The 26,056-nt window shown below is 32.3% G+C and overlaps 1 protein-coding gene and 1 long non-coding RNA gene across 3 annotated transcripts; both read left to right on the top strand.

The window, feature by feature from the left end:
• Positions 1-3,482: 3,482 nt before the first annotated feature.
• LOC127698889 (alpha-2A adrenergic receptor-like) lies at positions 3,483-10,197 on the top strand. 2 transcript variants are annotated; one of them, XM_052202613.1, is made up of 2 exons: positions 3,483-3,898; positions 8,766-10,197. In XM_052202613.1, exon 2 carries the CDS (start codon positions 8,829-8,831, stop codon positions 10,065-10,067), a length of 1,239 nt encoding a protein of 412 aa, XP_052058573.1. In that variant the 5' UTR covers positions 3,483-3,898; positions 8,766-8,828; the 3' UTR covers positions 10,068-10,197. The 2 variants fall into 2 exon arrangements, with proteins under 2 accessions (XP_052058573.1, XP_052058574.1); XM_052202614.1 differs by lacking the exon at positions 3,483-3,898 and adding an exon at positions 6,394-6,799.
• A 13,489-nt stretch (positions 10,198-23,686) lies between these two features.
• LOC127698916 (uncharacterized) lies at positions 23,687-25,707 on the top strand. The gene is made up of 3 exons (XR_007980974.1): positions 23,687-24,107; positions 24,817-24,928; positions 25,340-25,707. It is a non-coding gene; the product is annotated as an uncharacterized LOC127698916 (long non-coding RNA).
• The last annotated feature ends 349 nt before the right edge of the window (positions 25,708-26,056 follow it).

Genomic DNA, 26,056 nt, shown 5'->3' with positions numbered 1-26,056 from the left:
CCAAGAAAAACTGAAAACGTCTGTACACATTATGTTGGAAATCCCTGTTACAAATCCCCAAAATCAATGCAAATTTACAGTTATCTTCTAAGATATTGTCAATCACAAACTTTTCCAACCAATTTGTATGAAAAGATGACTAGAAGAATCGCTATTTTCTAAAATTTATTTAACTTGCTAACAAAGGTCTTATTGCAGTGTTTAGCCTTTATCATAATTAGATCGATTCTAAACAACCTCCCTAATGTAAAGACGAATATGTTCCAATCATCTTTGATACCTATAATTGTTAACACTCCATTTGCGACTAAATTTTTTTAGTTGCAAACACGTGTTGCAGAATCTCAATATTGTGCGTAGACTAACAATTCATATATTATCCGGTTGGACTAGTTATAACTGATAACATAAACACTATAACAATAACACCTTTCTAAAAGAGAGGCGAAAGATATACCAAAGGGACGTTCAAACTCATAAGTCTAAACATACTGACAACGTCATGGCAACGGAAAAAACGAGAAACGACCAAAAGACAAACAATACCATACAAAACACAACATAGAAAACTAAAGACAGAGCAACACAAACTCCACCAAAAACTGGTGGTGATCGCAGGTGTCTCAGAAGGGTAAGCAGATCCTACTAAAAATAGTGTGTAAGCTAAAATTTTAAAGAAAAAAAAAACGAAAATAATGATGATAAATAAATAATGTGATAAAAAATCGTTAGACATACTGATTTTATAGATTGTCAAGGTTTATGTCAGACAATGAACAAAACGTAAAATAAATATTGCATATACTCTTTCGAATGTATTAAAGTGTGAGGTTGTCGATAGGAATCAGAAATAAACACCTTAATGTCTCTATGAATATCCATCCTCGATCTTTCTTCAGATACTTAATTTTGCTTAATACATGTCTTACCACCAAGAAAAATATGGTATTGTCCCTACAGATGGCCAAAACGATACTTTTTTTGTGTAAATAACATTATATAAACTGCTTGATAAGGGAATTAGGCATTGACAAACCTGCATTAACTTCAACGACACATAATATATAGATATAAGAAGATGTGGTATAAGTGCCAACAAGAAATCTCTCCATCCAAGTCACAATTTGTCAAAGTAAACCATTATAGGTCAAAGTACGGCCTTCAACATGGAGCCTTGGCTCACACCGAACAGCAAGCTATAAAGGGCCCCCAAAATGACTAGTGTAAAACCAAACAGGAAAACCAACGGTCTAATCTATATAAAAAACGAGAAACGAGGTATGTTTATGTTCCTTTAAAATTCCAATCATAAGAAAATGAACTGGATCTTTCTTCACTCTTATTGATACTCAAAACTAATATCTAACTCTGTCAAATGTTCTACGAAACCTCTTTTCAAATTATTAACATCGTTTTACCAGCGATCAAACCCCAACTTCAGAGTAACTTTCAAATTTACTACACCAGGATAGGTGTGAATCCAATATGCACATAAACAACAACTCCAAAGAAAAGTTCGAGTACTTTCTACTACTTGGCGCCAAAACGTTTAAGCCTGATATCTATGATGAGTTTATCTATCTATCTATATCTATATATCTATATTCCTCTCCTCTTGCAAAGAATAGAAATATAATGCTTCTCTATACTTGATACAAGATTTCCATCTGTGTTACTCTTCTAGTCGACTTGTTCTTTTATTCATACGGTGCTAAACTTCATAAGTTGTATTGCATTTGACTAAAATGCTTTTATCATTATCATACATGGGGCGTCTAAAGAAAAACCCCAAAAAGTTATCATTTTCATTAACTTCACGATCCGTTATTTAATTGATGTCCTCTCTCTGAATAATGATAATTTATAAGTTTGGTGACTACATTGATCGCATATATCACATCAACTTGAAATAAAGGATACCACCGATACATATCTTGACTTAGGTCGTCTGCTCCATACCTTTACTTACGTCGCCTGTCTCGTATCTTTCTTACACCATCTGCTTCATATCGAAATTAAAAACTTACTCTTTAGAACAAAGATTTTCCCATTGTTAATTTATCATTTGTGTGTAACAAAACTCCAATAGTACCTGCATATGGAGTATATATCTCCTAGCTGATAGGATATTCCTGGGCTTGCGTTTCCTATTATGATTTCCTTGATACAGGGTTTGCTACGTACAACGAAACTTTTAATACAAGGATTCGTAAGGATAAAGGTTTAACTCATCCTTTCAAGTACGGAATATTACAGTTGTTTTTATTCGTTTCATTAGTTGATATAGTCGAGTGTTTGATTGTGTCCGGTCTTATGGACTCCCCTCTTTTTGAATTTACCTTGTAGCTCGGTATTTTTATAATACTTTTTTCAAATGTTTTACAGACAAAATTGATTTGCTTGAACGTTATTCAATTTCTGTGCCAAACTTGACAACGGATATGTTTCAGTTCTACCTGTCGTAGCCACAATCCAGTCTATTTTCTTCATTTATAACATAACCATTCTCCCGCCGGATGTTTTATGATCAAAACGACGGCTATTACTGGTTGAGCAGAAACTGCGAACCCTTTCAGATCACCTGAGTTGCTCAATATTTACTTTTCTGTGCAATGCATTGTTAACTGTTGTTTGTTTGTTTGTTTGGTTTTGTTTTTCTTTAGATTATGGTGTTGTCTGTGTATCTTTGACATCTGTTTTTTTTATATCTTCTCCTTATCTTATACGTTACTGAAAATTACTTTTTTCCAGCAGATACCCTTTTGACATAAATCCTTTTCTCCCATGTAAAAAAAAAGACGTTCCGATGTCCATTTTAAGTTAAAATTCGAATTTTCATTTAAAAAGTAATAAAGATGTCGACAGCTTATTAATAATTAAAGTTATATCTAAAGAAAAGTTTTTAAACTTATTTTTCGTTTACGGAAATGGATATTTGTTTCTGAATTAAACATTGTTGAAATGGCAAAAGTCAATACAATGACGAGTCATACTCTGTCAGGAACGTTAGAAACATTTGATTAAGAATTTCATACAAGAATATTTCAATGGGCTATAAAAAAGTCAAAGAATCGAAGATTGACAAAACACCATGACTAAATGGAAAATAACGAAAAGGAAAACAATGCAAATGATAGTTATAAAACCTTGCATAGTAAATTTACTCAAACTTGAGGAACATGAACCTCACTAAAAACTGCAGATGAAATCAGATGCACCGGAAGATATATCAGATGTTTGGGTGTAGTTGGGTAGTTTGTTGTATAAAATGATAAATATTTTTATTTGTTTGTTGTCGTCAAGAAAGGCTGAATGTATATTTAGTGTGAAAAACTATCATAGTAAATTTTAATTGCCTGGTTTTGTAACTTATTTGAATATAAAAAACGTTTCATTAATTGCATCGGTGTTAGATAAGTGGCTAGATCAAAATCAGATATATTTAAATACTATATGCGTACATATATCTGTAAATAGCTTTTAAGGATTTTGAACGTTGAATACGATTAATCTCTATAAAATAATTTTGGTATTTATCTTAACGTCTGAATTTTAAATCTGACTAAAGGTCATCATATTCAAAGTTGACCGGACATGTGTGCATTGAACTAAATGTTACTCGTCCGGATGTAGTACATTACAGTAATTTATTGTTTTTTTAATATTTAACATTATCTAGATGGTCGTGATATTTAAGTGACGGCAATTACGCTCTTCCAACCACCATTCAAACGATATACGATATAATGTGAAATTGGATTCAAGCCAGGACAAGAAGTTTCCTGTTAGATAGATGTTTTGTATTCGGATTTCATTTTTAAAAGAAAATTCTTCGGAGAGACACGTATCAATATACGAATGTCGACAAGACAATTTTTCTTATAATTGGAATTTAAAGGTAGGATATTATTATTTTGAAATATGTACATGTATATATGTACAAACTATAACGTAATTTTTACCTGTATGTAAAGGTATACAGGAAGTTATTTAATCTAAATACCTTCTTATTATTTATCTCCGTTTACATGGACTTTAACCACAATATAAGGTGATTTTCCATGCGTGATAATACAAACAAACAGAAGGAGCTATTGTTTTCAATATTTGCTAATAATGCTTATGTTAACAATAAGTTCTATCTTTAATTACATATTTTAAAGCTGTTTACGTATTTATTTCAACGATGTGTATTTCTCATAGGATAAACATAAGGGGACGACCATTTGATATTCTGGGGGGGGGGGGGGGGGGGGGGGGGGGCAGGAGGATTTGTTTTTGATCGGTTATTTATTTTTGTAAACTAAGAGGACAGATTATCTATTTTCTGCACTGTTGAAGCAAGATTTTTCATTTTCATTAAAGCAAGGGACTGATTATTTATTTTCACAACTATATTTATAATATTTGAAAACATACAATTTTTAAATTCATTTTTTATTATAAATAATACATGAATAGTCCAATCATTATGTACCATTTAATCAGAATTAATCATTCTGAAAAAAATTTGAAGGGTTTTGGAGCCGCTGAAGGCCCCATGTTGCTATAGAACTAATGATGCAAAATGTGTTTCCCATACCCTTTCTTAATCTGAAAATGAAAGTTCTGTTTTAATCATTTTTTGACAATATTTTGGTCTCAAAGCAACATGTATAGATTCAGTGTAAGACTTAAGTTTTTAGGAACAACATCAAAAGACAAATATAAAGCAAAAATTTAATTCACATAGTTAAGTATGTGGCTGCTGTTTTTTTTTAAACTCTTGATCAAGTTAATAACAAAATTACTAAATTACAAAAGGAATGCAACACTAACAGAATACAGAAGGGCAATCAATGAACAAAAGACAAATAAATAAGAAACATTGATCCCCAAAAAACAGGAGCTACGTCTGAGGGAGAACAGAACTTGCTTCTTACAAGACACTTGCCGTGAAAACAATTTGATATGAAGACAAGCTTTTGGTTTTGAAATTTCCTACATGAGGCATTTGCCTGAATGTAGTTACTGCCATATGTAATAAAAGTGAGTTAAGTGTTCCTGAGACAATATACCTCAAGTTAAATGAAACCCATTTTTCAGACATTTCAAGTTTTTTAAATAATATTTATACTTTTATTAATCAAAGATTTGGGAAGTGATTCCCGATTTTTTTTGAAAAAAAAGTTGAATTTTATGAAGAATCTGGTGCAATCTCATGCTCTCAAATAGACCTGCCGAGTTATTTATTTTTAATACATTGCAAGTCAGGTTATTTATTTTCAAACTACCACAGAACAAACCATTTATTTTTGTGATTATCAAGGCTGAGTTATTTATTTTCAAAATCCTCCTGCCCCCCCCCCCCCCCCCCCCCTCCAGAATATCAAATGGTCGTCCCCTAAGCGCCCCGGTAAAAAGTGTATTGAATCTTTAGCACATTTTAATGTATAATTAAAACAACAATACCCAACAGAGACCTTATCTTCAATCACCAAAGGTAAATATACATAGAAGGATATATTGTTGTTGTTTTGTATTGTTTCATAGCACGAAATAAATAAGAAATGATGATGCTCCTTCTTAATTTTCCGATTAAAAAGGTAAATGGACTCGAAAAGTGTCAGTTTTAATAATTTTTTGTGGACTACTAATTTTTAGTACTTTAATTAAAAACTATTAAATTCTTAGATAATGTGTCACATTTTTCATGAATATTGTTTCATTTCAAGTATAAAGAATTTATCCAAATCAATTTATTAACACTGGAGAAATTCGGATAATTGTTCATTTTGGAACCTATTCCCTATTTGACGTGTCGTGCTCAAATTAACCTGTTAAATGATTAAAAGCAAAAAAATCATTTTTGTTTGTTTTTGTTCTATTTAATTTGAAATGACTTATTTGACATGATCAATGTAGAGCAATATTCTGTCCTCTGTAAGTTTGTGGCTAACATTGAATTTATTATACATGTTACTAGTCTAATCATATATAAAAATCTAACAAAAATCTTTTTTAAAAGCTTTGTCTAAAGACGAAGGCCGACACACAATTAGTTTTCACATTGTCCTTCAGTACTGCCTTGAGAGGGATTAAGTTTACAGGGGTATATCAACTTTTATCATATAATTGCATGATATAGCAAAATTACGAGGACAAGACATAGAAACCATTTACTTATTCTGAAACCGAACAATTGAAAACATTCTCACAATGAAAACGTGTTCAGTCAGCCTTATGAAATAACAATAAAATAGTTTTATATGCGATGTATTAAAAAAGGGGGTATGGAAATTAACCCATCTCAATTGACAATTCTATGGGAATATATACATGTAGTTAAACTGGTACATCGCCCACCTATATGTGACCTTTATCATGTCAATTTTCATAAATTTCTACTTGTTTAACTGTTTAAGATATTGTCATGTCTTATGACACGATGGGACACTTGTATAAGTGGTTATTAAGATGTTACATCTGATATAGACGACCCAGATCATTAAATGAAATATTATTAATACTTGACCGGTAATTTTCTTTGAATCATAATTGAGTGTTAAGTAATATTTTAACTAATATTTGATCACAATTGTAAGTTCTAAAGCCTAAATCTTGTTAAAGGATTTAACGGTTTAAATGTTAATGAATACAAGGACAGAATAATTATTTAAAGAAGACTAACATTTTCGGATTAGTTGATTGCGGATTTGAGACTAAGGACAGGTTCCATTATATTTCACCAACACGTGGTCTGGAAAGTTAAAACACATTCAAACATGGACTCTGTATTATTACCAAGTTAATGACATAGGTAAGAAATCATTTTGAAATTTTAGAAAGTTATCTAGCATTTAAAAAAGTTGCCATGATTTAAGGTGTTAATTGATATGCAAAGATTTAATTCATTGAATCAATAAGAACAGCCAAACATTAAATAAACGCATTAATCAAAGTTTGGTGACTATGTATAGCAGGATTTGCTTACCATGTCGACGATCCCAGTCTCGCTGCTTTTGGAGTTCATGCGATTCCCTCAGGTTTTTTTTAACTCGATTTGTCTCTTCCTATTTGATATACGAGATATAAACATAGATAAACTACTGTCGCCTTAATTGATCCCATCTATCCAATTGAATGGGGAATAAAGGATATCGCAGACATAGTTTATCTGCTTCATTTCTTGACTTACATCTACAAAATTGACAATGATATTCGGTTGAGAGATTAACTTTAGAACGAAAGATATGATTGAAAGATTCGCATTTTGAATTTTTTTTTTACTTGACATTTAAGCAGCCACTGCGTGTGATGTGTTTTTCGCCACGTTTTCACGATATTCCAGGTCTTTAGTTTGCTATCATAGCTTCCTTGATAGAGGATTGCAGATTACACGGAGGATATACACGTAGAAACAAGGGTTTCAAATGGTACAGATGAAGTCTTCCCTTAAAGCGTTTACGGACGCCATTTATGGAATATCTATGTCACATATGTGTTGCAGTTGTCGTAGCCACAATTCCATTCTATTTTGTTCAATTGTGACATTTTTGAAATTCAATCGATCAGATAAAACTTGACATGAACAAAACGACGGGTGCATAGAACTAGTTGAACAGGAACTGATTATCCTTTAGAAGCACATGATTTTAACCCCGTTTTTTGTTGGTGTGGACTGATTTATCCATGAACTACAACAATATTTAAAAAATAACTAAAAATGTTCATTTTTTTCCCACTTTTTAAAATAAAGCGTACAACTGTGACGTCTAAATAAAGGCAACAGTAGTATACCGCTGTTCAATAGTCATATTTCGATTAAGCAAAAACAAATCCGGGTAACAAACTAAAACCGATGTCTGAACAACCAGGAGGTTCACAAAAAAATCATATAATTTGTGAAGCTTTAAATATATATTACAGACATTTTTCTTAGCTTGTTGTCTGTATTTTAAGAATACAAAATTTTGCTTTACTATGGGCTTTTTACTTTTAAAAAAATGTTTTCAAGACTTCTAAAATCTTCAATACTACTATCGTTAATGAAATGGGTTAAACTAAGTTATTTTACAATACAAAATCGTATACAGTAGTTTGACAAACGAACGGTTTAATGATTTTATGGATATACAATTTTGTAGTTTGTTTTGAAATATGTACTGAATGAAAATTAGAAAACTTTCAATTGAGTTAGCATTTTAAATGAATATATTTTTATTAGATTTAATATTAATATTATTTATTTCTTTTTGGTACCCATGTCGATATGCGAACAGTGGTCAAGCAGATATATATCTTCACCTTTTATTTATCTGTTGACATTAGTAATCTGCTATGACGTTGCTATTTGACGTTTGAGAAAACATTTAACACATGAGAGAATAATAGAAGATTCATGCAATCGATTAAAAATCAATATTGATTTAGAATTCAAAATCAAACACTGACTTATATATACAGGGCATCCAAACAGTTTAGTGGATTTTAAACCGGTGATTGCACTTGAAAAATTTCTGACGTGCGCTATTTAACGTTTTACAATTTACTCAGAAAACTTATTGTAGCAAAAGGTGAAATGTTATCACTATATCATCATTTTCTTGTAAATTTAAGGAACTGGATACTCGGTCATATTATATCAGTATATCTTTGTTAAGAAAACACGACTCTCTTACCGTGTTAAATGAATATAGGAAGTTAAACTGTTTGTACTAATCTTAAGAATGATAAATATGTCACTTTGTCACGGGACGTGTATCTAAAACTTCCCTCTTTTGCAGGTCTTGCTTGTTAAAGGAAATATAACATGAATAGAATCAATAGAAACAGAGGAATATAGAAAAATGAATTACAGTTTTACTCAAAATAGGACTATAACAGTCATGCCTTACAACAGCAATCACAGTGAAAACTATTCCAATTTGGACACAACGGACTTGCTGCGTCGACTGAACGATGGAAAAGTTGTTGTGTTGCTTCCGGTTATTATTCTAGTCTTTTTAATGATGATAATAGGAATTATTGGAAATACTATAGTTTGCATTGTTTATATATTCAAAATCAAGCGAGCTCCGTCTCATTATTTCATACTATATTTGGCTATACTCGATCTAGTGTCATGTTCCATTGGGATGCCATCGGAACTGGCCGATCTGTTTCAACCATTTGTGTTCCCATCTGCAGCTGCATGCAAATTTTTGAGATTTGTTTTAAGCTTTACGATAATCTCATCTTGCATCATACTCATTTGCGTAGCTTTTGACAGATACTATAAAGTGTGTAAGCCTTTAAAAAGTTTTCCAATGGCTAAAGTTCAGAAACTATGTCTATTTTCATTTTTCATTGGAGCAGTTTTTTCGTGGCCAGCACTAGTTATATACGGTTTAAGAAATGCCTTGACCTCTGTGCCAAATTTGTATGGACAAGAGTGTTCAACTTCAGACACAATGAAAGGAAAGCCATGGCCCCTTATTTATTACGGCACATTAATTGGAGCATTTACTATAACGTTTGCCATTTTCGTGACGTTGTACGTGCTGATAGGGCGTGAGATTAACCGACGGCGGACTATGTTTGTCGGCAGCAGAATAAACAATGATAGAATAAAATCTTTAGTCAGCGAGGAAGAATCTACAACATTTTCTGATGACGACAGTAAATTTCACAAAAATAAAGTACGTAAATCTAGTAGTTTCAGTCAGTTAAAGGAACATATAGTATACTACTTCCGGGCAGAGAGCGAACCAGGAAAAGGAGATGATAGTAACAACGTATCAAGCAATGGCGGTACAGTAAAGCGAAGACGGAAATCTTCAAGGAGATATCTGAGAACTACATATATATTTTTGGCAGTTTTTATAGCTTTTTTGGTTAGCTTTGTTCCATATCTTGTTGTAAATATTTTACGTTTTTCTAAAGTTGCATTTGTAGACATGAATTCAGGACCCGATGAAATTATTTACAATTTGTGTGTAAGGTCTTATTTTATCAGCAATTTTATCAATCCGATCATATATAGCCTGATGAACAACACATTTAGAAAAGAAAGTAAAAAACTATTAAGAAAGTGTAGATTGAATTGATGCAATCTGAATTTGTAGTTATGGAAAAGTTTTGTCATGAAATGTACAAAAAGGTTAGCATTTAGCAGTATTTCTTTATGGTGCTTTTAAACAAAAATCTTTTCTTAATAAAATAAAATTGTAAAATATAGAGTTATTTTATTTACCAACCAAAAAATCGTTCGAAATCAAATTTTACCAGCAAACAACAGCGAATTGGAATACGTCGTAAATAATACATCATATTTAAAATAAACAGTTGAAAGAAAAATATATACCTTTCTTTGCCCACGAATTTGCGAAAAAAAGATATTGAGACCTTCTAAAACCCATAAAGTATTTCCACAAAAGAGACCCGGAAAATACCAAAGGAATATTCAAGCTCATAATGTGGAAACACACTGACAATTAACGCACTGGCAAAAAACGAAAAACAACAAAAACAAACAATTCATTCACAAAATAAAGCATGAAAAACTAAAGAATTCCATAACGGTCAACCAACAAGTGATGGCGTCTGTAAAGTTTCGAAGGGATGACTTCAACTTCACCACTTTGAACCCTTGGTTTAATAGCTTCCTGGTAAGCAGCAATCTTCTATAAAGGAAATCATTTTAGGAAATGCATGTTTAGTCTACAGAAAACTCACCAGTGACGCTCGAATAAAAAAAAAAAAATAAACCAGATAAAATTCGAAGTCGAAGTTGATGACCAAAATATCCAAAGGGTTTTGTCAAATACAGCTAATGTAATCTATTCCTGGGATATAAAACATTAGTATTTCGAAAAATTAAAAGTTTTGTAAACAATTACTTAATAGTTTTGACCATTCATGTGAACACAAAGGTGCTGACTAAGTTTTTAAAAATTTACGTTACGGGGCTTTCAAATCATTGATTTGGTTGAAAACATTATAATTGAAAGGGAAAATTAACACAATTACCATTCCTGCAAAATGCTGCATTTCAATTATGAAGGACAACTTCCTTCAATCAATTATAACAAAAGTTTGGATGTAATTATCTAACTGACATAATAAAATTCAGTCAGGAACTATATTGTTTTTTTTTCTATTCATGCTATTGTTAATATCTCAAATCAAAGGAAATGCACAAAAATCCTCATGAAAACACTTTATATATCAATATAGGGAAATTGTTCGAATTAAAAATGATCAGTTGTATCAATCGGGAAAATTTTAGATATAGAAAGTCAAGTTTGTTATTAGTTACTCAATGATTTACTATTGTTCCGATGCCTTGCTTGCAGTCAGTTTCAGTCGGTATAGACCGTTTTCAAATAGTCCACCATGCATTGTAATATCATAACTATCGAACTTTAACCATCATTATTTCAGTTTTTGTATAATTGAATTATTTGGACCGTCTGAATATATTGAAGATAAAATGTACGAAACCTTGAATTGAGACTACCATTTTGATCACCATTTTCAACATAAACCTTCCAGTTTTGTTATTTGTTTTTTTTTTAAACACAATGATTCCCTTTTGTTCAGTCCATTTCAACATGTTCAATCCCTTTTCAAAATATGTAGTGTTTTGCTGGTATTAAAAAAGTAAAATAACAAAAATACCGAACTGCAAGGAAAATTCAAAACGGAAAGTCTGTTCTCAAATGGCAAAATCAAAAGCTCAAACACATCAAACGAATGGAAAAAAGAACTATCATATTTTCTGTTGAAACTACAAAACTGAGTATAATCTAGGTATTTGAATGTAAAGCAGAAAAAATGTATGAAACTTTGAACTGCAAAGACAGGTTGATTAGAACATGCACAAAACTCAACAGGAAAAATGAAACTGCCTCATTTCTATTTGAAGACTTTAATTACAGCCAAAACTAGAATTAAAATTGTTTGATGTTGCTTACCTACCCACCTAAATTAGTAAAGAGCAGCCTACCGAAAAAAATTTATGACACAAACTGTCTTAAATTTTTTTTAAAGATTTTTTCCTGTTCTTCCGTTGTTTTTTTGTCTCAAACGGGTAACTGATGCTGTAGGCCAAATAAAAAAATAAAAAAAAAAAAACCTACCTTCCTACCCAACCTTAAAAAGCATGGGTAGGCAACATCAAACAAATACTTTCTTAAGGGTGTCTTAGGTAGTTTTTTTTCTTTTAACATGCTTTGAATACTCTATAAGTTAACGTGCAAAATTAAAAAAAAGTATAGAATAAAAACAGGAGGACAATTCTGTTTGTGTTATTTACTCACCACACAAAAAGAGTATGTCTGCAAATGCACAGCTATAGTTTTGGTTTATGTCACCGCATCGTTAATAGTCGTTTATAACATGCATGTAAATTTTGTATTTTATTAAACTAACGTTTTAAAAACACCTTTATAAAAATGACATATCATCGCTTCTGTTCATTAGAGACGCGGAAGCTACCAAGGGATAGTCAAACTCCTAAGTCGAAAACAAAGCGAAAATACCATTGCAAAAAACGAATAACGACCAAAAGACAAACAAAAGTTTACAAAATACAACATAGAAAATTTGAAGATTGAGAAACGCGAACCCTACAAAAAACTGAGGTACTCAGGGTTACCAGATCCTTGACTACATGTGGCACCCGTCGTGTTACTCATATAAGTATAAACCCGGTGATAAGTCTAATTCGGTAGTCATATTCGAGGAAAAGAAGACGAGAATGTGATAAAGACAGTTGGAACTCTGGATCGGTGTTGCTCTTAGTCTTACTTTGCTCTTGTTTTCCATACAAATGTCTCTGAGCGTTAAGACTTAAAATATATCTAGAAAAGCATATCGAAGGAAATTCATTCTGAGCGTGTCTATGAATATGGATCACTGGGAAAACCTTATTACTAGTATAACCCTTTCATGGTCTGGTGTATGAAAGTAAATATTGATCCAGACGCCAGTTTGTCCATGTTAGCTTACGGTTTCTAGGTGGAGATTTTAGAAGGAAATATATCACAAAAACTATAAACCAATTTCCAACATTATTTTGCTTATTCAGTTCAAACAAGACATATTGATTTCTGATTAGTTAGAGGAAGTATTTTGCTGATATGTATTTTTGGTACTTTCCCGTAAAGATATTTCATTTTACGCTTGTTTACCTGTGCGTCCTTCATACTTTGAGTGATTACAGTCAAATTTGACCTTTACTGGAAATTTGTGGAAATTGTTTCGGATTATTTATATAACCTCATTAATTCTTCCGAGAGTTTTTAAGAATTCTGTGATTTTTTTATGGGACACGTCATATATGTGAAATAAAAAAAACCTTGCACGTCCGGAGTTTTCATCGGTTTTAACTGGTGTTTAAACGCGTCTTAATTTAAGTATATTTGCTGTAATTTGAAATTTGAGGTTAATTCTTTACGATATAATATTTAAAAAAAAAAGAGGATTTTTTCAACTTAAATAATTAAAAAAAAATGCAGAAAAGTTGACAAATGTCAATGGGGGAAGGCATTGAATATCTTTTTGCCGACAGCAAACAGAGCATCAGCGAGAAAATTACTCGATTCACACAAAATGATTTTCATTATCATTGTTATCCTTGATATTTCAATCCCTGATATTTTACTTAATAGGATGATTACAATAATGATAAAATTCGACGTAAATTGCTGAGAATAAGTATCCGTTTGACACGCATCATTTTTTGATAATGTGTACTAGTATACAAAACATCAAAACATTTAATAAGTAAATCAACTATCTTGATGAGCCCCTTTGTTGTCTAAATTTTGTACTGCTTTTTAAAAATTTTGTAATGATATTATTTAAAAAATTATGCCAATATTTGTAAAGTTTCATTTCCGATAAAAGACTATAATTTGTTGACTAAGATCTGCCGCTTTTCCAAAGGAAATTTGTCTCAATCTTTCCATTTTAGACACCCTAAAGTTTCACAACATCATATAAAGGATCTTCAATTTAATGGAACATTTTCTTTACCCTTACATTACAGTGTCAAAATTGGAAAAAAAAAATAATACACGTCTCAATTTCATGAATAATGCTGAGGAAAAAACAATGTCTCTGCAATTCTTATTGATTACATTTGATTGTGTTTTATACCCCATTGTGTTATTTTGACTGAGTGTGGATCGCATCGCAGGTGGGTGATGCAAACATGGCGATAGACGCCTTTCCTGTTGGAGTTCAAATCATTCCATTGGTTGTTGTATTTATGGTTACTTTTTAATCGACAGGATATTAGTTAAGTTTTTGGATTCAGTTTTCGAGATAGACGGTATTTGAATGGCTATAAATTGCTCATACCTACTGACCGACTTGTTTCTGTACTCATATGAAACCATATTTATATAAAACCTTCTGAAAGAAAATCAAAAAGTATTATCTCGCGAAGTCCTTTAATTTCACTTTTAGATATATTGATGATATTCTGTCATAATAAACAAACATTTCATTGAGTGCTTTCATCTCATATAATATCATAGTGAACTTGAGATTAAAGAAAATATAACCGAAATTATAAGTGCAGAATCATATCTTGATCTTTTCCTTTATATGGTCACAGATGAACGACTTCAAACTAGAATCTATTAAAAACGTGATGAGTTCATCCTTTCAATTGTGAACTTGCTATTTATCAGCAGTAAAATATCCTCTGTCCTAATGTATGGTGTTAACATATCTCCTTTAATACGCTATGCTAATGTATTTGCACACTATATGGACTTCATGAACAGGTGGTGTACTCCTAATACGGAGACTTTTCTAACAGACTTATGAGGATGAACGACGGAAATCGACACGCCATACGTTTTACAGTTGCCATCACGAATTAGGTGATCGATACAGTATATATTTGTATTGACACACTAGCGACTTGCTTTGATGTCTTAGGTCTTAAGATACCAGGTAAGCCGTTCGATTTGTTAATTTTCCTTTTCGTGGTTGTTACATTTTGACTTAGCGTTGAATCGAATGCCGGTTGATACATACATAAGGAGACGTTTAAAAACTTTTACGGACACCATCACAAGTTGGTTGACTGTTATGGAATACTAGTATCTGTTTCAGAGATGACGATGGATATGTTCCAAATATCACTGAATTAGACTTATCAAAGAGTTCGTACTTACATGAGAAAAACGTCGGTTGCCGCATGTAAAGCAAAATATGCTAACCCTTCCGGAGCACATGATATTATCCCCGGTTTTTGGTGAGGTTGGTGCTACTCAGTCTTTAGTTTACTATGTTGTATACTATTGTTTGGCTTTAGGTCGGTTTTTCGTTTGGTGTTGTCCGTTTGTCATCGACTTATGATGAGTTTGAGTATCCCTATGGTATCTTTCGCCTCTCTTTTAGCATCTCGACACACTTGGTCCTCGCTCCGTTTGGATTTGATGTGTTTGTTCAGCTTTCTTTTTACCTTGATTTATATCTGTAAATGGATTTTTGATATTTGAACATCGGTAAACGTTTGTTACCTCTAATTGTCTTTGATGTATATGTTTTGAATGGATTTATGAAATTCAAACAACGAGAAACTACTATTGCTAGGTTATGGGGAGGGTTGAGCGCTCACAAACATGTTTAACCCCGGCACATTCTATATGTGCCTGTCCCAAGTCAGGAGCCTGTAGTACAGTGGTTGTCGTTGGTTCATGTCTGTCATATTTGTTTTTCGTTAATTGTTTTGTTGTAAATTAGGCCGTTAGTTTTCTTAATTGAATTGTTTCCATATTTTTCATGTCGGGGCCTTTGATAGCCAACTATATATACGGTATGGGTTTTTCTCATTGTTGAAGGCCGTACGGTCGCCTATAATTGCTAACATCCACTTTCTTTGAACTTTGGCGGATAGTTTCCATTGGAAATCATACCTCATCTCCTTATTTTTATATTATAACATTTGCAATTATTCTATTTATACTTTTGGAAACAAAATTACTCGATGATATTTTGTTTGTGCGAAAACTTGGGTTCTATCTCCATCCACCAATACAGGCTTCATACCAATTTTGCTAGTCTTCATGCCACTGTTGTGTATAGATCACTGATATTCAAATATATATTGCCTTCAATACTTCTGGTTCTGACGGTTCCAGAACAAATTTAGAAAATTGCTATAAATACGTCAAAAAGATTAAAATTGATATCGATTCCGATCATTAGAGTGATGGTCTCCAAAGGGAATACTATTAGTATATTTTGGTAGTCGGTGTTTCTGCATTGACATTATTTATACATTTCCATACATTGAAATTTATTCCCAGTTGGGTTTTGAGTCTAAAGTTATTTTCATCTTTAATAATAGCTGTGAAAAATAAACCTTGTAATGAATATTTTTCAGTAGTATGTCGACTTATTAGAGCCCGTTTTTTTTCAAAAGGAATCTTTACACAGTAACTTTTCACATCTTTGTTTTATCATAAAAAAGTCATCAAAGATCCATCCGGTCTACGTTTCATAAAAAATCTTCCAACTAAAAGTGATTGTATGATATATTAAGAATACTTACAATCAATTTTAGTCAAAAGATTTTTTTCTGAAACACAGGCCAGGCTAGTAATTTTACACACCAGATGAGCGTTTCCTCTAGGTAAGAATGATAGTAATCAGTGGCGTTGGAATCGAACAGCTGGCAAATCCAAATGAATAATTAAATTGAAGAGCCTTGAAAACCAAACATTACAAAAAGACCATCTAGGATTTAAGGGGTAGAAAAACCCAAGTGATTGGACGTATTTTATTTTGCCTTATTACGAGTTTTATTAACAGTAGATGTACAGAAATTTATAGAATTAATGATATACCATGTCAACACTGAACTTTTTTAAAATTATCAGTCGGTTTTCAATGATCTTCTGTTTTATCAATTTTTTTCAGATGTTTTGATTCGCATGGTACCGATGGGTCTTATGTTGTCGAAACACATTTCTGGCATAACCAATACTAAGCCTAATATTTTTGATGAGTTTTAAAACTACTCGGCCTCAAACTCCCCGGCAGTTCCAGCTCCGATCCGCATACTACTCTACGCTAAAGTTCCGTCAAATATGGCTATGGCCATCAGGGATAGAAAAATCAGGGATAGGAAAAATCCTAGTGTTTCAATTGCATTAAAATTTAATATTTTTGGAACAGTAAGAATTTACAGAAGATGGCCGTATCATTTATATTATTTAATACCACAATATTTTATCAACTGAAGAGTGGTTCCAGAAAAATGGTATAGACAACAAAACTGACTTGATGAGACAGTTTGATCATTTTCTAGAATATTGTTATTAATGTCCTATTTTAACCTTTTGATAGCTCAGGGTTCAAAACATGACGGTTTAGTACAATCAAATATAAAACTTTCCACCAAATACCATAAGCAATCCATGTGATCTAATATGAATTATTAGAACAAAAAACCATACGGTTGTCTATGATTGCTTTCATCCACTTCATTTGAACTTTGGTGGGTACTTGTCTCATTGGCAATCATACCATATCTCCTTATTTTCATAATGACATATTTCAAATATGTAAAAAAAATAACAACTGTATGCACACAATCATGCCAAACTTTTGAATTTAAGCAAAAAAGTCCGTTCATCATTATCCATACTTTTGAACAAACCTTACTGATATATTTCCTTAACTGCATACTAGTGAGGTTAAAGACATCCAAAATAAACCATTTGTCACTAACTATACAAAGCGTCGGGTGTTCTAATAATTGTTTTTGTTTACACTGGAGTATACACTATTTGTCAAAAAAACATGTCACTATCATAAATAATTGAGTTGGTTAGTTAGTTAGTTAAAGAGATTTTAGTCGAGAGATTTTTTTTTAAAGTACTTCAATGTACCCATCTTACTGCTATATGATATAACATTCGACGACTTTTTTTCTGGTTTTTTTCCGGTCTGACAAGTTGTACAGTACATTTTCTTTTATATAAAAGTCAAAGTTCAAGAGAAGTTAACCACAAGAGCGATAGGCACTGCTTACCATACTATAACAACTGAGTTTATCAACAGTTTTTGGCGGAGTTTGTGTTGCTCAATCTCTTTATTGTGATGCTGTAGTTTTTTTAATTGACTTATTTCCCTCAGTTTCTCACTTTATTAATTCGTAGGTACAGAATGATCAATTTGTTCTAAGTATTTACTAATGATAAGGTTTCTGAAAATGTTTCAGATGCAGTTTCTATCATTACATACATGTATGAACCATTTGTCATCGTCTTAACGCCCTGGTGTCTTTTTTCGTTCCATCTATTTGTCAATAAACCTTGTAAGGACAACTCCTTACATCACTTCAAAGCTTTTACTGAAAGTTCAATTTAGTGTACTATATGAAGATATACATGATAGAGTAGTATAAAAAATTGCGAAAATTTAAGTGTAGTTAAGTACATGTAGTCATATTTTATAAGTGTTTTCTTCGTATTAAATTGTATATATATCATAAACGTTTGGAATCGATTTCACAGAGTACAAGGGTTCAGTTTCTCTAAGATGATCTAATGCATTTGAATGAAATACAATACGGATTTTTAAGATGCACCTTAGCAAATATAATTTTGTCAAATCAGCTTTTTCTGTAAAGAAATTCCATATTTCCATCATGGATAGCTTTCCATGTTAAAATTCAAAAGTACACATAACTGCCCTGTTAAAAGGAAGTTAAAAACACTGATTCAAAAGATAATACGTTCTTTTGTAATATTAACAAACAAAACTGAGATTGAAATTTACTGATAAAAAGTACAAATGACTGCAATCAGTGCATATATATAAACCGCGTGAAGGACATTTTGTTGTCTTCATATATACGAACCCAATATTTTCCCCATATCAGATCAAATCTGAGATTTATTGTTCAGTATTCAAAATTGTTCGATCCATAAGTTTAAACAAATCATCACGTAATACATTATAATTAGATAAAAAACTTACAGGGCAATTCAACAGATGCCTGGCAAAAGTTTTCGGGAGGGAAGAACCAGTTTAAGGGCCAAAATTCCTATTGGTTTTGCCAAAAATTTCTGAGGTTATCTATTCCTGTAGTAGAAAATCCTTAGGATTTCGAAAAAAATAAAGTTTTGTAAACAGCAACAAGAAAGCTATTGAACAAATTGTTCTTAATAAATACGTTGAAGCCATGTCTTCGTATGTTTGTCATCATCTGGGGGCCAAAATGTTTTTTGACTGTTATGTATTATATGTTTCACAGACGTCAACGGATACGTTCAATTTGTCGTCGACAACAATCCCGTCCTCCTTTCCTCGAATATAAAATTACCAATTGAGACTTATAGATTTTTTTATCAACACAACAGATGCTAGTGAAATAGATTCTGCTTACCCTTCCGGAGCACCTGAGTCCACCTAGGTTTTGGTCGGTTTAGTCAATGTCTTAGTTATTTGTTGGTCTTTTCGTCTTTTTTATATTGTGGATAAGCACGACTTGTTGAATGCATGGAGGACGCTTACCCAGTTGATGCAACCGGTATCGCTCCTTCTTGGGCTCATGTGATTTCCTCAGTTTTTATTTTTCCTTAACGTCTATCTTTTAAATGGATTTTTTATTTAAACATCGGTAAAAGAGGGACGAAAGATACCAGAGCGACAGTCAAACTCACAGATCGAAAACAAACAGACAACGCCATGCCCAAAAATAAAAAGACAACGCCATGCCCAAAAATAAAAAGACAAACAGACAAATAATAGTACAGATGACACAACATAGAAAAATAAAGACTAAGCAACACGAACCATAAACTACTGTTGCTTCCATTTTGGCCATGGTGTTGTCTGAATTTCCTTCGACCGGCGGTTTTTGATTGCACCTTCGGTATCTTCTTATATTTGTATTTTCATCCGTGATTGTTGAAGGTCGGGATGGAGGTCCTAATTTCTGTATTCTTTATTTTTTTAAGACATATTTCCCAACTCAATATATTTTTGCCCATTATTTTTTATTTTTTATTTTAACCCAATGATATTCTCTAGTCCTCATCTTTTTACCCTTTTCCTAATCTTTATTTCATTTACCCATCACCTGAGTGAATTTTTTAATCATCGAGTTTGTACATCTATGACAAACACGACTGGTAACACATATAGAACAGGAACTGTTACCCTTCTGGAGCACCTGAGGTCAACCCCGGTTTGTGGTGAGGTCCGTGTTGCTCAATCTATTTTTGAATTGTTCGTCTTTTCGTATATCTTGGTATCTTCCGCCTATTTTATCTCTATTCTGTCAACTCTATCCAGACCATCATGAATATGATTGCTACTGGATATGACATTAGTATCATATATGACGTGTAATGAAGATAAAGCAAAAAATATCGACCCTCTCTATACCCATCTGATCTCACACTGTTTGGAAGCTACGCGATTCTGTCTGTTTTCACACTAACGGTTGTTGGTTTATACCTTCACTTTTGTTACTTCTACTGAGATCGATAAAAAAAACTCCATATTATCAGCTAACTAACACAGAGGTAGGTATATTGTGATCAGGCAAATTCAAAATTATTACGATTTTGACTTTTCTTTATAAGCCTTTTCATATAGTCCCACTGTCTTTATACGTCTTTTGCATTCCGGTCTTTTGACTTTGAACCTTCCTAATGAGTATTATCCCGACGAGAGCTTCCAATACAGCAGATTTTTTTAAATTTAGATTTACCCTTACTGGGTCCATAAATTAACTCATCATAGATACCAAGATTGAAATTTTGTACGCCAGACGCGCGTTTCGTCTACAAAAGATTCATCAGAAACGCTCGAATTAAAAAAAAGTTTAAAAGGCCAAATAGAGTACGAAGTTTAAGAACATTGAGGACCCAAAATTCCTAAAAGTTTTGCCAAATACTGCGAAAGTAATCTATTTCTGGGGTAGAAAATCCTTAGTATTTCGAATGATTCAAAGTTTTGTAAACAGATAATTCACACCACTGTTGATGTACTGTTGGTCTGTTGGCTATCATCTGACGTTTTTTTTTACTTTGGCTTTTCAAACTTTTGGACTGGGTGTACATGATGAAGTTTATTCCAGAAAAACGTATTGTCCGCAAAATTATTCGTGTTATGCATATATATTAAATTGTTGTAGTTTCTGTTCATTCAAACAAAATTTTCAAATCTTTCGATTGAAACTGACTTAAGGTAAACGAACTTTTTATGTTCAATGTCATTTTCATCAATTTCGGCATTATCAGGACGGCCAGGTTTTATTGGTGGAAGAAGCCGGGGTGCCTTGAGAGAACCACTGACCTTCGGCAGGAAAACTGGTAATCTATGTCATTGGCTAGAGGTAAAGGGGGAGGGTTGAGATCTCACAAAACATGTTTAACCTCGCCGCATTTTTGCGCCTGTCCCAAGTCAGGAGCCTCTGGCTTTTGTTAGTCTTGTATGTTTTTTTAAATTTTAGTTCATTCATATGTTTTGGAGTTTAGTGTGACATCCATTTTCATTAAACTAGTACACATTTTTGTTTAGGGGCCAGCTGAAGCCCGACTCCGGGTGCGGGATTTTCTCGCTGTGTTGAAGATCCATTGGTGGCCTTCGGCTGTTTTCTGCTCTTTGGTAGGGTTGTTGTCTCTTTGACACATTCCTCATTTCCATTCTCAATTTTAAGAGTGGAGTTAAATGCAATTGCCAGGGTTAATAATACAGGAACAGTAAGTGGGTTATGTCAGAGATTGTGTGTGAGATTTTACATACAACTTGAACATGTTTAACCCTTACTGAATATAAAAAAGATAATAAAGCAATTCTTTGACAGTTATACTTACTATGGTATTATATATTATAAAATAAAAACTCTCAAATTAGGTAAACATTTGTTTTAAAAGACGGTAAATCAATGGAAAACTTTCTTTAAAACATAATTTCTCGACACCAAGTCCAAATATTTTTCTTAAAAGATAGATAATTATTACCAGGCAATTTTTCATCAGTCAATGTACCTTTAACTGCATGGTGGGAAAAAAAAACTCGACAAAACGTCGAAACCATAAACCGTCGTTCTTCTACGTTTTTCACTACCAGTACATTATGATTTATATTGTGAATTAAAAGCGAAATTGATAACCCATCGCTTTTACGTGTATTCTATACAAATGCGTATTTCAATCAATCATATTCAAAAGTAAAAGACATAAATCATTTTTGTTCGATTTTTTGTTCAAGTTGAACATTACGAAGTTTGTATGCAAAATCTATATAAGTTACTCATTTACTGTTACTCGACCTTAATATAGTGCTAAATATTCCTACTGTTCGGAGATAAATCATTGATATTGTAAAGACACAAATGAACTGATTTTAAAGAAAAACGTATTGTTTATCACTATAGTTTATGAAATAATGTATCAAAACCGAAATACAAAAAAAAACTAAACAAGGTCACAGGAAAACATTGTGGACAACCGAAAAAAATATACATTCACAGAAAAACGACACCTACAGGGAGTACTTCCATAGTCTTTAAGATATATATTTTCAGTACAATTTAGGAGTTGTAAGTGATTTGCAACGCAGGGGCAAGAAAATATTCGTGTCGTGCATGCGACAAGATGATTCACTGCTAACAATGATTATGTAAATACTAAGTATTTTCAATTTTCGGATTCTCTTCATAATAAACAAGTGGTTGATGAACTTAGAGTGTGGTTTCCCGAATTTGAAGTGTCCACTCATTTATTATCTTTATCTCGGATGCGTCATATTGAAATTATCACTAAATGAATCTGAAACAGTTTTCTGTCTTCCCTCCCTTTCTAAAAATAGGTTTCTTGTTTCTTGAAAATAGGGGAAACAAAACAAAATACAGAAGGAAAAATTAAAATGCCGAAAATTCATACGCAATACCACACACACAAATCCCATAATGTCAAATAATAATAAGGAATACGGAAAACAAAATAAAACTAAACAATTGATTAATTGATTGATTGTCTTTTGCTTATTGTCCAGTGGCAAATATTTCTTGCATATTTCGAACGAACAAAAAGTAACAAGAGATCTTACAGAGTGGGTCGACCGGGATAAAGGTTGGAACTTTGGACAGCAAAATTGAAAATGAGGGCATTTTGGACTGAAGCAAACATTTTGACTTGCAACAGGCTCATAAGGACAGATGTAAGTTGTACCACAAAATGCAGAGAGCATAGCACTTTGCCTATAAGAGGCATCGTAATAAACCACCAAATTCCAGCCCGACGTGGTTAAGTACACTTCAGACGGAGGAACTAGAGCTGCACCAGAGTACACTGTAAAAACGGCGTTTAGAATTGAAACACATCTACAACATGTTTAGATCTAAACGTGTTTAGGAAAGCGTTTAGGATCTAAACGGATATTCACGTAAACACATTGAAACCTAAACATGTTTAGAATTTAAACGTGTTGCAGTTTTATTATCTGTGAATGTTATCAGTAAGCTAAACATTAAATAGCATCTAAACACTTCTGAAACACTTTCTTAAACACCTAAACACATTATACCACTTCATTACTGATTTCACCTTTTTACTCTATGTTCCTACATATTCCAACGTATTCTGTGACACTATCTCGGTTTTATTGAAATGAAAATTATGGAACAGATAATTATATTTACAAATCAGTCCCAAGTATGAGTCAAATTTGAATATATATGTTCCTGGTATGAGCTACTTATGAGAACAATTCATATCATCTTCCCCAAATGAGTTCCGCGGCCCTTTTTTGTGTTGTAAGATTATAGATTTACTATCAATTAAAATTTCTTTATGTTAAGCAATTACTTTCTTTTACTGAATCTTGATAGTATTTATAAGGAAGATATGAGTGAATATTTTCTCTAATTTCCGGAGTCGTTGTCCGACTATGATCTGATTTTATTTAACGAACAGAGTTATCATCCTTGGTAATTTGATACAGACGCCTTCAGACCCGCCAAAGACAAACAAAATTTAAAACAATGGATCCCATCGACCAAGCAAATATATCTATGGACGATGCAACAGATACAGAAGATCTTGTTAGACTATTGACGGAATCAAAAGCCAGCTTAACAATTATTACAGCAGCGGAAGGTAAGCAAATCCAGATTTCGTAAAAAGGGGGTGGGGCACAAAACAGGCTTAGTTAGGAATATGTGCATTAAACTGTTAACCTATATGTATCTCTTTAAGGTGTCCGGACCCCCTTCCCCTCATTGTTCTGACTCTGATATTGTTGAAAGGAGCAAACATTTAATTCGGGGAAAGGGGGGGGGGGGTCTTGACTCTTGTATCCTCGTCTCGTGGGTTTTCGTGCTATTAAGAATGCATTGTGACGTCGCTGTAAGACTTCAAAGCAAAAAAATAAAATAGCCTTTCAAGACGTCATAATTATTTGGACTAGACAAAACTAGTACCGTTGTAGTTCACTGAATTTTCAGAAGTAACAGTCAGTCTATTATGTCTATGCACACATTTTAATGTATGTATCTTTGATTTTGTTAGTGAAACATCATTGAGTTTTTATTTACATACTGTATAGGTAACAGTATTCGTCCCTGTACATAAAATCATAGTTTCATGTATTTTAACTTTGCAAGAAATAAGATCCCAATGGCCCATAGTGCAACATCTTTTACACATATAAACACTGAAATTATAGTTACACTACATTTGTCAAAGAGAAACTAAGAATACCAAAAGAACATTCAAAATCATAAGTTGAAAATAAACCGACAAGTTATAAATATATTTTATTTAAACCTGTAAATAAATTTAATAATTTGTTTGTATGTATTTATAGGACTGTGACACAGTAGTGGGAATGAAATCCCTAGAATATAGATCAAATTGAAGAAAAGATCAGATATAAAACAACAAAGAAAGAAAAGGATGACTTAATTTCAAAAGCAGATGTAAGTAAAAATATATAAGTATATTATTAAGTAGCCAATAGAACTATAATACATTGTAATATGATTGAAAAATGAAGGTTAATTCATACTCTAGTATTTATCCTGTTGAAAATAGAAAAATTGGTAATTCTAAAAAAAATATATTATAAATAAGAGAAAAGGCTGTAGCTCTCAGAAATCGAGGATTTTGTTTTAAAAATATAAAAAAACTTGCATGCTATATTATTCCCTTTTATTTATTTGTCTATTGATGTGTACATGGTTTAAAGTGTTGTCTTTTTAACTACAATTTGTATTTTTCTTTTGCAAGAATCTTTTGAGAACCTTGTTTAATGTATTTTGATATAAGAATAAGTGACTGTTGCACTACAAATGTACATGTACTTGAAGGTTTCCTTTTTTTCGTTTCAGTTTACAAAAGTTCACCTGACAACCAAAAAGAAATGCTCACCAAGAGCCTTTATCATTCAAAAGAAGATTGTTCCGTAATGAACAATTCCTGTATGATAGGGGATGGACTGACAATTTCTGTTTTGTTGAGGATAAAATTCATGTGATTTTACATTTTCCTGTTAATGACTATATAGCTATCTATGGCAAATTCTTTTTATTAAATCTATTAACACTTATGAAATTGGTGATGAAAATGTTAAAATTTTTCAAGGGAAAATAATGTAAAGTTGTTATTGTCTCTCATAAATCTGTACATTTATATCAAGATTTATAATTGTATTTTTTGTTTGCTTTAAGTGAGACTTTTAAATAAAATATTGAAATAATTTGAATAGATTGTATGTTATCCTCAAGTCTGGAATAAAAAAAAAATAGAAGAACCAAACTCCTTATTGTATTTAAAAAGGTAAAGGTCCATAAAACCTGACAAAATCAAACACTTGACTACATAACCAACAGACCAATTGAAAAAAAACCCTGTTATATTCCTTACTTGGTACAGGCATTTTCCTTTAAAAATAATGGTGGGTTAAACTTGGTCTTATGGTTTACAGACTTTTCTTAGGCCTCCAGGAAGAATAAAAATTAAAAATGTGTAACCCTATTATTATTACTGCATTTTTCTAGCTTTAGTATTCTGTATTGACGAGGACAAATGATGGTAAAAATAATTGC

The sequence above is a fragment of the Mytilus californianus genome, unplaced genomic scaffold (genome assembly GCF_021869535.1).
Source record: "Mytilus californianus isolate M0D057914Y unplaced genomic scaffold, xbMytCali1.0.p SCAF_4, whole genome shotgun sequence".
In the NCBI taxonomy this organism is placed as follows: domain Eukaryota; kingdom Metazoa; phylum Mollusca; class Bivalvia; order Mytilida; family Mytilidae; genus Mytilus; species Mytilus californianus.
This window is presented reverse-complemented; position numbering and strand designations above follow the sequence as displayed.

What these genes read in the sequence shown, in the direction of transcription:
- LOC127698889 (XM_052202613.1), top strand. Translation starts at nt 8,829, where the DNA reads ATGAATTACAGTTTTACTCAAAATAGGACTATAACAGTCATGCCTTAC.